Consider the following 11,687-nt stretch of genomic DNA (forward strand, 5'->3'; position numbering starts at 1 on the left):
GCTTAATTATCAAACTTTAATTCATAAGACTAATCTTACAGAATAAAACAATAGGATAACCAGTCAAGGTTACACTTAAAAAATCCAGCAGTGCAAATCTAAGACTAAATATTGTCATTTCCCCCTCCCCTGAAATAGGCAATAGATAATTTAAAAATACCATAAAACATGGTACTTACATATTCCATTTAAAATAAATCTGCAGAGGACACAAACGTGATCTAAGACTTTTTTTTGTTTTTGAATAGAAAACCAAAGAATGAATTGCTCAGAATATGGGTAAGACATAGTGAACTTCCATGAACCACAGAAAGCAAATCCTCGGCTAGAAGGTGGAACAGCCATATGTTTCATACAAGACTTGCTACAGCTCTCCTGGTCCCCTCCTCCTCCCCCCAGCGACTAGGATGTTAATTAACAAAACAAGATACAAACAGTCCAATTCTGAAAGGCTAGAGTACTCAGCTCAAAATGAAAGCAATCCCCCGGAAAATAAAGTTACAGATAAAGAAAGAGAAAAGTAAACAGAAGGAAAGTTTGAAAACAAACCTTGCTCCACCGAGCTGGCACAAGAAGCAACCAGAGCGCAGCGCGCTGAGCACGCGGGGCCCCGCGAAGAGCCTGCCCCTGCCCTTACCGCCGCATCCCCGGAGACGGCACGGGACCGCCGGGAGCAGGGGAGGGAGAACATGCAACAGACCACCACCAAAATATGGCACCTCTGATACTGTGTCATTGCAAATGAATTGTTTCTCTTTGGCCCTTAAGGTATGAAACTATGGATACAAACTGTGTAAACTGTAAAACTGAACAGGTTCGTGCCTTACAAGTTATAAACTATTGTGTGTTAACAGTTTCTTACGTAATTCTTTTTCTTCAAACCACCTTTTCTCTTTCATCACAGTAACATCCTTATTTTAATAATACATTTCTCGTAAGACTATGTCGCTAAGAGAAAGTAATGATTTACTCTAATCTTAAACTTGATATGAAAAACTTGCAAGTAATACAAGATTTTCATACAAGATATGGTCTATGTTCAAACCCAAACAAGGTTTAACGATATACATTTGCATTCCTAATGAAATACGAATCCAGAAACTGTTTATGCTTGGGATGCACAAACAGATATGGAAGGAATACTAAACTCAGAACAAGGAGAGAAACAAGAAACCCATAGCATTGGACACAGAAGAGTGAAAGGAACGGTATACAGGCGAGTTGAAACACTCAACACCATCGACAAAGGCCTACGAGGAGCTTGGTAACTGCAACAGAACTCCTCACAGACAGTGTTTATTGCTACTGCACTTTAATGAAATAATGGCACCAAGAAGAACTGCAAAGGACACACTGCCTGTGCATTAAAAGCAGCTAGGAAACTCGCATGAGGAAATACTGTCTTCTGTTGAAAACCCACATTTGCATTCCAGATACTTTAATCACCAATTAGTAAACCTAGCAAAGCACTTAATACAACTTCATAAGGAATAGCATCCCAAAATTAATGTTCGTAAGGAATTACACATATATACAATAGGGAACTGATCTCCCTAGAAAGGTGTTAAATTGTAACTTAACTGAAATACTTCAACTTTTGCATAAGAATCACCACAGATATTACCGTATACTTCCTATGGAAGATTACATGAATGATCTGAAAACAACCTTAATCAGTCAACTTAAAATACTGATTGTATTTGCATTTTATTTGTTACGCTTGTATTTTACTGAGGACTAACTGCCAAATTCCCCCACAGGACCATTTGGCATCCTCAATCTGCCCTGGAAACTACCCTAATTATAAGAGTAAAATCCAAAGTAAGAGGCTAGAAAACAGCTCCCCAATTAAACAAGCCATGACACTATACAACTAAAGAGATGGCGTTTTCTTAGATGTTTATGATCATTAATGTCAGTAAGTGCCTTTAAAAAGTTGGTATATACCAGAAGATACAAAGCTCCACATCATTCCAAAAGAGGAACCTCTAAAGAGGTACTGGTAAATTCAATTGGAACACTAATTTCAAAGAACTTCCAAGAAACTTCCTATATTTAGCCAACAAACACCAATTAAAGCATTTTAGGTATCCCTTTCCTGTATTTTAATTCAAATTTTGCACATGGAAGAAAAGTGAAACAGTTTAATTTTTCAAATCAAATTCAACTAAAAAAGAAGTACCTAAACAGGACCAAGTTTGATTTTCTTAATTTATAATATTTTTTCCTCCATGTTTAAAACTGCTCTGTAATCTACATTTTTTATATTCATTCTCTTTTGAAATCAATGATTTACTGTACCTGGCACAGGATGCAGAATAACCGTGCCCTTGGAAAAGGAGCCGACAGGAACGTTAAACACTACACTGTACTCCGGGCCCAAGGTGCCCTTGCTGCCTCGACAGCGATTAGATCAGGTAGATATGCGCCACCTCAGCACTGGCAGCAGAGCGTACTCACCCGTATTGCTGCATCCAACACAAGCCACCGGAACACGGGGGGACGCTTGGAATTAAGATACATGTCCTCTCAAGGGGCAAGCAAACGAAAGAATGGGAAAGGAAAACGGAGCATGAATGGACGTACAGACAGGTCCAAGCAAGTCGGGTAGCGAGTGGAAGTCAACAGTCACTGAACCAACAAGACTAGCAGAGTGCAAAGGTGAATCCAAGTGACAGAAAAAGCTAATGCCACTAATTTTCTTTATACACCATATAAAGCATACGATGCAGTATTGTAGTGCATACACAGACACTGAAATTTAAATTTTAGCCTTAATACTTGAATTGGCGATTAGGAAATAAAAAGTACGATAACTGCATTTAAGTTGTAATTACATCTCATACTAACTCATAGCAATTCCATTATCTGCATTCATACCCTTGCTTGGAGCTTTCGGGAGGAGGCTGTTCTAAGGAACTGACACGGCACTACTTCAGGAAAAACTCGTGTCACAACGAATTCGTGTCAAGACACACTGCTGTTGGCTTGTACACAGAAAGAAAATATCTCAAGCTACAAGAGTAACAAGCACATCAATAGTTTATAGATGTAGGATGTGGAACAACTTTAAAATTCATATTGAATGAATGTTCTAACTGAAAATACAAAACAACAGCTGCTTATGCTACTATCAATAGCATATAGGTAAATGTCACCTTAACCCAAATTCACTTTCAATAATAGAAAAAAATTGAAGACCCTTATGTCATAAAATTAACATTTTTCCCTGTCTATAATAAAATAAAAATAAAATAAATATTCACTTGGGAATTTGCACCTGCTGAGTTTCAACTGGGCTATTTCAAGGAAAGCGAAAAATGGACAGGGAATACATTATGTTCAGCTGTTCCTGAAAGGATGTCTCTCCTTGAATGTCACAAAATGTTGACTACTTGTATTGAACAAATGTTAAGCCTACAGTGTTAAAAAAAAAATCTCTTAGATGCAGGTTTAACGCATAGTAAGACTGATTTGGTCTGACTGTGCAATACAATCTGTTAAGGGTGTGCACCTTTTCAGGACTGAAAGGTCCATTCAGAAAACCTGAGATAAATGGCACATTAATTGCTGAGATGACAGGCAGAGTATCACAAACCAAAGGCAAGGAACATTATTTCAGACAGGACTAGATGCAAGAAGTTCCTGAAAACTTGAGCAAAGAAAAGCTGAAAGGTGATTTAAACTTTAAAAGATCAGTTGTTGGATAGATAGCCTAAATTTGGTAAGACTTACTGAATAAGATTACTGTAAATTTTCAAATCTAGGTCACAAAAGACTATCACAATTATTCAGGGTCCAAATAAAATGGCATTTTAGACATCTGATCTCCCCCATCCCTCTCCCCCTTCCCTCCCCCCCCAAAAACACAACAAAAAAACCCAAACACACAAAAAACCCCACACAGGAAGGTCTCTGGTTCACTTCCTTTGCAACATCTGGGTTACTACTTCAGTACGCTCCTGCCAGACTCTACCACATAGTGCACTCTAGAGGTTCTTCTCAGTCAAATAGGTAAGTGTCATCACAACAGCTGCAAAATGTTTCAGGGCTGCAACATGCACAATCAGGAAACAGCTCCTAAAATGTAGCTCCCCAGGCAGGAGGCAGAAGAGGAGCAGAGAGGTATGCAGGTGGGAAGAAAATAACTAAAATGGCATGAAATGGGACAGTAAGCAGCACCGGGTCATTGTGATTGCAAAACATCCACAGTGGTATTCATCTGCTCCAAACATGCCAAGTACCAGCCCAGGGCTTCTAGTATATATATAAAAAACAAAACAAAAAACAAACAAAAAACCTTTGGGTTAAAAAAAAAAGTTTTGCTACCAAAGAGTCAAACCTGAAATAAAAGGCCCAGCAGAATATGGCTTACTGAACATCAATTTTGCATACTATTTAAAGTTTATTTTAAAAAACTGTTTCTGAAATTCTCAGTCACAACCAAGTAACTAAATTAAGTCTAATGCTTGTAACTGAAAGATTATGAAAATATTTTTGTTCCAACCATGTAAAAAATCCTCAGTAATAGACTGTAATATTTTCTTTTTAAAACTAAAATGGAAGATCAACTCTCAGCAGATTTAAGTGTATTACACACAATATTTTGTGAATTAAGATTTATTGATTTCCATTGTATTTGCTTTAAATATGGTTGAAGCTGACTGCAGAAAAGGGATGCTGAAATTTTTAAGTTAAAAGTAAACTAATGGTGAAAGAACATCACCTCTGGCTTCCATCAATGCCTCGTTTATCATATTTTATTAATAAGTTCCAGGACTATATCATCCAGGGATGTTGGAGGCCTCTCCCAGCAGTGTCCTTAGCTTTGTGTCATTTTCCTGTGCCAGAGGTGAGCGTGCTTTCAAAAATACTGCCATTTCCCCAGCACCGTGTCTTTGATTGCATCAACATATTGAGTTGGTACCCAATAGACCCAGTAGTAAGATGCTTCTGTTGGGCCCAGCTGAAATGCCTGCAAAGTTAAAAATGACAACATTTACAAATGGGAAACAGAACAGCTTATACGAGTCAGACTGGACATCCAATTTATCCACTACAAAAATCAAGCAAGTCCGCTGCATCTATTGTCTCCTTCAAATACTTGGTGCACACTAAAAATATTTGGTATGCAATTGAAGAAAATATTCCTCGGAGAAACAAGAACTGTAAAGTACCAATTAAAACAACGAGCTCTTTCATTTAAGATATCATAGCAGCAATGAAAACTCTTGGCCAGTTTCAAGAACATGAGGAACATATTCTGGAAGTCAGAATCTGAAGCATAACTCAAAGATAAGTCTCTAAAGCAACTACCAGAATGCACAGAGCTAAGAAGCAGAAGGGAACTAAGGCAATGACCATGTTTAAAAAAAAAAAAGAATCTTCACAGAATTTTATATTTAGACAAAGTATTACTCTCTACTTGCATCAGAATAAATAGGAGAGGAGTATTACAGCATGACAATCTCTACCCTTGTTTTAGGATAGGAGTTTACTATAGCATAATCTAAAGAGGTCATTGTTCTACACGGGTGATCAAAAAATCAAATATTTGCACAAGACTAGATCAGCTCCCTCCTGAAGACAGTAATTTTAAGGTATAGCATTTCCCTTTTCTTCCCTTAAAGAGAGAAGCAGACTTTTGTACAAGGAACTTACTTCAACGCTGAAAGTTAGTTACTGCATTTTGGAAACAAAACCTCAAAAGAAACTACAGATAAAAAGAAACACCCCAAAACTCCAGGAGAATTAGTACTGTTCTCTTCAGAAATATATTAGTTTTCTAAACCCATTATCAGTATTTCAGAAACTTAAACGTGGAAAAGAGAATTATTGCAAAATCAAGTCTCTATTTTTTCTAACCTCCAACAAGTCCTGTTGTTTATATAAAGAAAGTAGAAACTAGCATTAAACTAGATATAGGAAAATATCACTAATGCTAAGAAATCAAGCTAACAGTTTCTTGACAAAACGACCTCACTACTGTGTGAGGTAAGGCTTTTATTTTGTATTTTTAAAGGAAATGATTGGCAGCAAGCACTATCAAAGAACATTAATTCATAGTTATAGTGAAAGGAAGGTAGTTCTCACAAACTAAAAATTTCTATGCCAAGGTCTTTTGGAGGAATATAAGAGAAGCATAACAATTTATATACTTACTTAAAACAGCACATCACAAAAGGAAAAACAAAAACAAAATGAAAAAGTGAAAACAGGACTAAAATGGGATACATCTTTTTAGAAGAGTTTAGTGTTCGATGTTCACATTGTAGGCTGACCTTTCTTTTGGAAGTCTGCCCTACAGTCCCTTTGTTTAAAAGTATCATGACACTCCATTTTAGGAAAATACTGTATATTTAATTTTTTTACTATGATTATACTGTCATAACAAGATGGAGGATATTAAGTAGCACTAACAGTTGTGTGAAACCAGTCAAGATTTCCACAAAGTAGCAGACATTCATTATACACTACCCAAAATATTTACATCATGACAGCAGACAATACTGACATTCCAACTTTTCACAGCACATGACGTTTTTATTACTATCAGTCTCAGACTTACTCTAGTTTAAAACCCTCATTTCTGTGTATTTGCATGAAGTAATTAGATTGATATTATTAAAGTAGAAAGAAGGATTACTTACCATCATGTGATAATCCTCATGTCCTTCAATAGGCTCACTCACCACATTTTTAATGGACCCCATGGGTAACTTTTCTGTTCTCTCTACATTAAAATTGATCAAAGTATTATTTCTGATAGATGAGGCAGTAGTATTTCATGTCAACTTTAAATACCACCTCTATTACTTCCGAGAGGATCTCGTGTCAGCAGTCTTTCCTTTTAGGGTGAACTTTGGATATCTGCTGCTTGGAAGCCAGTCTTCCACATTACCACAAATCCCACAACCGGTATGCCAACAGTTAATTCAAAGAAATCTAAACGTTTATCACAGAACTACCCAGGTTTTTATGTCTCTGCACCATATTAAGTAAGTTCAGTCTACCTGCTTCGGGCCTTAAATTGACTGAGGTGGCAGCAGGGCAGGGGGGGGAAGGCTTTATTTAACATAACTCCATAAGTAACTCCACTCTGATCAGTGGGATTACTCACCATAGTGAAAGTAAATCCAAGTGTAAGAATATGCAGGACTGACTACAAAGGATTAAACTAAGCTTTATGAAAAGGACAAGACTGAAAAAAACTGAATGAAGATCGGCTAACTCTTTGGAAGTCTAGTGCTGGTTTTACTCTGAAGTAGTGTTCAACTGTCACTATGAAAAGACAGGGAAGGAAGTTAATGAGGAGTAAATAGGGAAAGAAACAAAAAGAGAAACTGAAAAAAAACCCCTACAATTACATGATAGACTAATGTCAGCCAGTCAGGTGTAACCAACAAAAACTACAAAGTATACGGTTCGTGGCTGATTTCTTCTGTCTCACTTATGTCCTCCCTTCTTCCTGAAGACTTAAATCCAAGAACCTTTCTTTCAATTCCAACCTTCACTGTCCGCCTAAAATTATCTTTTTGAGTACAAGACAAAAAAAAATAATAATAATAATAAACACTCTACAAATGAGATATGAAACAATGAATTCCTTAGATATGTATGACTTTTTAATTTGTGTGAGCCAGAGGAGAACACCTACTTATAAAAGGCACCCAGGGATATGAACAAACGCATAGTTTGTACCTTGTAAATTAGTTTGTGATGCAAAAAAATATTCTGCATCTCTGTGCTTCAACTAAGCTCGCTCTGAACTACCCCAGACTCATTCACTGAGTAAAGAATCTTACTTTGCACTTATTTTGCATTCAAATTAATTACTCTTCACAAGATCTCAGCAACAGACAAACTCATATTATCAATGCCTCTATGAAAAGCATACAGAGTATCTGAGAGTATCTAGCTATAGCAAACCTTAGACTACAAAAATGTAAAGTGGTCTGTGAAGCACAGGAAGGGTGGGTGGGAGAGAGACAGTTTCAATCTTCAAGGACTATCCAGTCAGAAACGGTGTTAACAGGTAGTTGTGTTTATTCTAGCCCATACGTGCTGACATCTGCCATAAATTTCTCTGAGCAGGAAGGAACTTTTCCACACAACAGCCAGCAATTACAAATGTTCCCTAAAGGAAGTAAGTCGCTGCTAATTTTGGGAAGTAGGGTGACAGGTTACATTAAAGACAGATGATTACAAGAAGAATCAAATTTCATATTTAAGAAACACTAACCCAGAACACTTCAGGAATACTAAACTTGAAACTGGTCTAGAAGGTGGGATGAGAGAATTAATTACTGAAATACTAATCAAGTATTTAGAACACATTATCAATAATGAAAAAACTCAGCTGCCCAGTCTATAGAGAAAAAAAATACAAGGTCTCTCTCCATCACTTAGCCCAGGAGAAATCTCTGCAATAGATTTAATACTGAAATAGATTTTAAAGCCAGAAAATCTTCACAATCAAGTCTGTCCTACATAGGAAAGGTCAAAAACTTCTGAGATTTCTGCTTACTTTGGAAATAACGTAGCAGCTGGAGGTGCCATCCAAAGCTAATATTATCATCCAATTAGGTTATTTTACTGGGACAGTGAGCAAGCACTTCTATTCTTCTTGCTCATCATGGTAATATTGCCCCATCCTGGTCAAATTAAAGGGGCACAGCTTCCTTTGGAGGCAGGGGGATTATCTGAGACGTCCTCAGCAATGCATGTTATCACCACAGCACTTTCAGCTCCTCCTGGCACCACTCAAGACGGTAAACTGATTCCTCTGCACAGCAACACATGCCATAGTTTCTGCAGTTGTACATCACTGAAACAAGACACCCAACTAATTTTGGTTGGAAGGACAGATAATGACAGAAATGCCAGCACTCCTAGCTTTATTCCCAGTTCTAAGATTCCCTTTGGGGTCTTATCCAAGTCATCGAGCCTCTCTACAATGTGGGGGTCAAACCAATGTTTATGAAGTGCTCTTGAGATATGCTAGAAATGCCAAATATTATAATATACAATTGGAAGCTATGAACAGCAGACTGGAAAGCAAGTCATACCAGCAAAACTGAACTCAAGTTTTTCAAGAAAAGAAGTAAAATATCAGATAATGTTCAAATGATCTGAGAGAATGCCATTTGAGAAAAGGATGCAAAATTTAGTTTTTAAGTATTCAAATACCAATATTATTTCCTAAATACAATTTATTCACACCAGAAAATATTTCTAGTTTGCACAAACCACTTACAGCCCCATTATGAACTATTCATCTCAGTTTTAGAGTTGCTCACCTTTTGTACCAATCCATAGCTGGTCTTGCTCAAGTTTAAAGGTCAATCTTACTTTCCCCCCTGACTTGTTGTACATGCCAGATAATGGCACTGTTGGCAGGCGCTCCTACAAAAAGGCAACATAGAGAGTCATGGTGAAAGACTTTAACAGGAAAAACTGTATCCTCAGCTTTTTGAGCATAAGGACTATCCAGTTTTTTCTACTAAGATTGCAAGAAAAGATAGAACCAGCAAAGACGACCTCAAACCACAATAAATATGCTCTTTTCTGATTATGACAATATGCCATATACTTATTTACCTACCTGAACACCTTTAACAGAAGGCATCACATCATCGGGTTTGCCTTTATCCAATACTTTTCTGTGTTGCTACAATATAAAACAGAAATTAGAATTTACACCAATACAACAGAATTCTGCAATTTATTTCTGACTGTACCCTTAACCATATCCCAATAGCACTATGAAACAGTTAAGGACTATTCACAGTCATTTATCACACAGAAAATGGTTAATTCTCAAAGTTAACCAAGCACCTTCTATGACAATCTTAAAAATTTTATAAGCTAATAAAATCCCAATATGATGCAAAGGGTAGCATCCCTTCTAGAATATATATATACACATATACATATAAAAAAAAAAAAGCGCCTTGCTTTAATATCATACATGCTGAATCACATAGTTGGCATTTAGCAAGACAGTTTTAACAGTCAAGTGTTATGTTCAGTGAATGGCAGAAAATCCCTTACATTTGACAGTGCAACATACCGCAACACAGCCACAACAGATTAGAGCAGTAGTAACTAAGAAAAACATGCTCACAGCTTTTAACTTGCTGAGTACCTTTAAACAATGATGGGACTTACAGTGAACGTGAACTATGATAGATTATAGAAAAACAAAAGCACGTTTCATAAAGGTTATAGATCAATGATGAACATTTTAATTTTTAATCATATTTATTTTGAGGAAGGTGTGGGGCTGATAATACCTTGGGCTGAAAATCTTTATCAGCCCCACACCATTGCAGCACAGCCACCAGAACAAGTGTTACCGCATCGCGCTTCACTTCCTATTAGGAGGCAACACTTCCAAGATGTGAGAGGAGTATTCAACATTCATGTTCCCCTCAGTGCTGGGACAGCTGAAGAAACTGCTCTTTGGGTATCCACTTTGAAGGCAGTTTTAGAGGTCAAACTATTTTATAGCAACAAAGATTAGTTAGCTTTTAGATGCAACTAACCTACATCGTGTTTGAACTAACAACTATGAAATATTTCCATTACTCCCCATTTCTTGTTTGAAATGCTAGAATATACCTGGCACCAGCACAACAGGCACCTTGCAAAGCCACCGACTCTACTGGGCTAAATAATGTTTTCTACTGTTACGATTCCTCTACAGAGAGCCCTTCCTCTAACACTTAACTATGTAAAAAAAAAAAACAACAGCCTGCGTTACATAGGACCAGGACCCAAAGATAACAGCAGGATATTACAAGAGAACCATGTAAATACTACAGTTTCCCCATACCAGGAATTATTGAGACAACAATAACCTTTTGTCTGCAAAGGGGCTCCTTTTTATTTTCTTCAGCCTTGACCTCCTGTTGAGCAGCTTCTTTGGGTGTATTTACTGCTAAAACATCATTGATAGTAGATCCAACAACCATTATCTTTGCACCATTTGTCACTTTGATCTCTCGTAACGTTTTCTCCTCTGGTAGAAGTCCCTTGAACATAACTTTCTGCATAGCAGGTGGAAGGCCTAAGAGGCAAGAATAAAGATTACAAGCACGCCTCATGACTGCGGAGCGCGTTTCGGGGAGAGGAGGTGCGGGCTGCGGCCGGAGGCAGCGCAGCACAGACCTGTGAGCGAGTGGATCTTCTGTTTCAGGTCGGCCCCGGTACTGTCCAGGCGGAACTTCACGTCGTACTTGTTCTTGTTCCAGATGACCTTTAGCTCCACCAGCTCCTTCCCGCTCTCCGAGTCGCTGCCGTTGCTGACAGACGCCTGCGAGAGGTCCGGCCGCTCCTCCGCCTCCGGAGGCCGCCCCGCCGCCGCGCCGCCCTCCCCGCCGCCGCCGCAGCCCAGCGGCAGCTCCTCCGCCTCCATGCCCGGCTCCTCGGCACCTGGGGGCGAGCGCACAGGGAGACCCCAGCCGCCGGGCGGCCCCGCCCCGCCTCGGGCCTCGGGCCCCGGCCCTGCCGCGCCTCTGCCGCCACCCGGCCCGGCCCAGCCCCGCCGCCCCCGCCCGCCTCGCCCCGCCGCCGCCCGCTCCTACCATCGGCGGAGGGAGAGGCGGCGGCAGCCATGATGATTGTGTACAATCTGCCGCGGGGCGCGCCGGGAAACGCCCGTCTCCAGGCGTTGGACCACGCCG

At 39.0% G+C, this 11,687-nt stretch overlaps 1 protein-coding gene across 2 annotated transcripts; it reads right to left on the reverse strand.

Annotated features, from left to right (window-relative positions):
- Positions 1-3,886: 3,886 nt before the first annotated feature.
- On the reverse strand, positions 3,887-11,672 carry UBFD1 (ubiquitin family domain containing 1). Of its 2 annotated transcripts, XM_067306445.1 has the most exons (7): positions 11,589-11,669; positions 11,173-11,436; positions 10,863-11,071; positions 9,605-9,670; positions 9,300-9,405; positions 6,651-6,733; positions 3,887-4,975 (listed from the first exon to the last, which is right to left on the reverse strand). In XM_067306445.1, exons 1-7 carry the CDS (start codon positions 11,617-11,619, stop codon positions 4,865-4,867), a joined length of 870 nt encoding a protein of 289 aa, XP_067162546.1. In that variant the 5' UTR covers positions 11,620-11,669; the 3' UTR covers positions 3,887-4,864. The 2 variants fall into 2 exon arrangements, with proteins under 2 accessions (XP_067162546.1, XP_067162547.1); XM_067306446.1 differs by lacking the exons at positions 3,887-4,975; positions 6,651-6,733 and adding an exon at positions 8,496-8,827 and having other exon boundaries at positions 11,589-11,672.
- Between the last annotated feature and the right edge of the window lie 15 nt (positions 11,673-11,687).

Source organism: Apteryx mantelli, chromosome 16 (genome assembly GCF_036417845.1).
Source record: "Apteryx mantelli isolate bAptMan1 chromosome 16, bAptMan1.hap1, whole genome shotgun sequence".
NCBI classification, from domain to species: domain Eukaryota; kingdom Metazoa; phylum Chordata; class Aves; order Apterygiformes; family Apterygidae; genus Apteryx; species Apteryx mantelli.

Coding starts and splice junctions, on each gene's coding strand:
- UBFD1 (XM_067306445.1), bottom strand. CDS start 11,619: ATGGCTGCCGCCGCCTCTCCCTCCGCCGATG. Junction 9,671..10,862: donor AGCCCCTTTGCAGACAAAAG/GTTATTGTTGTC, acceptor TTTATATTGTAG/CAACACAGAAAAGTATTGGA. Junction 4,976..6,650: donor ATGAGGATTATCACATGATG/GTAAGTAATCCT, acceptor TTAACTTTGCAG/GCATTTCAGCTGGGCCCAAC.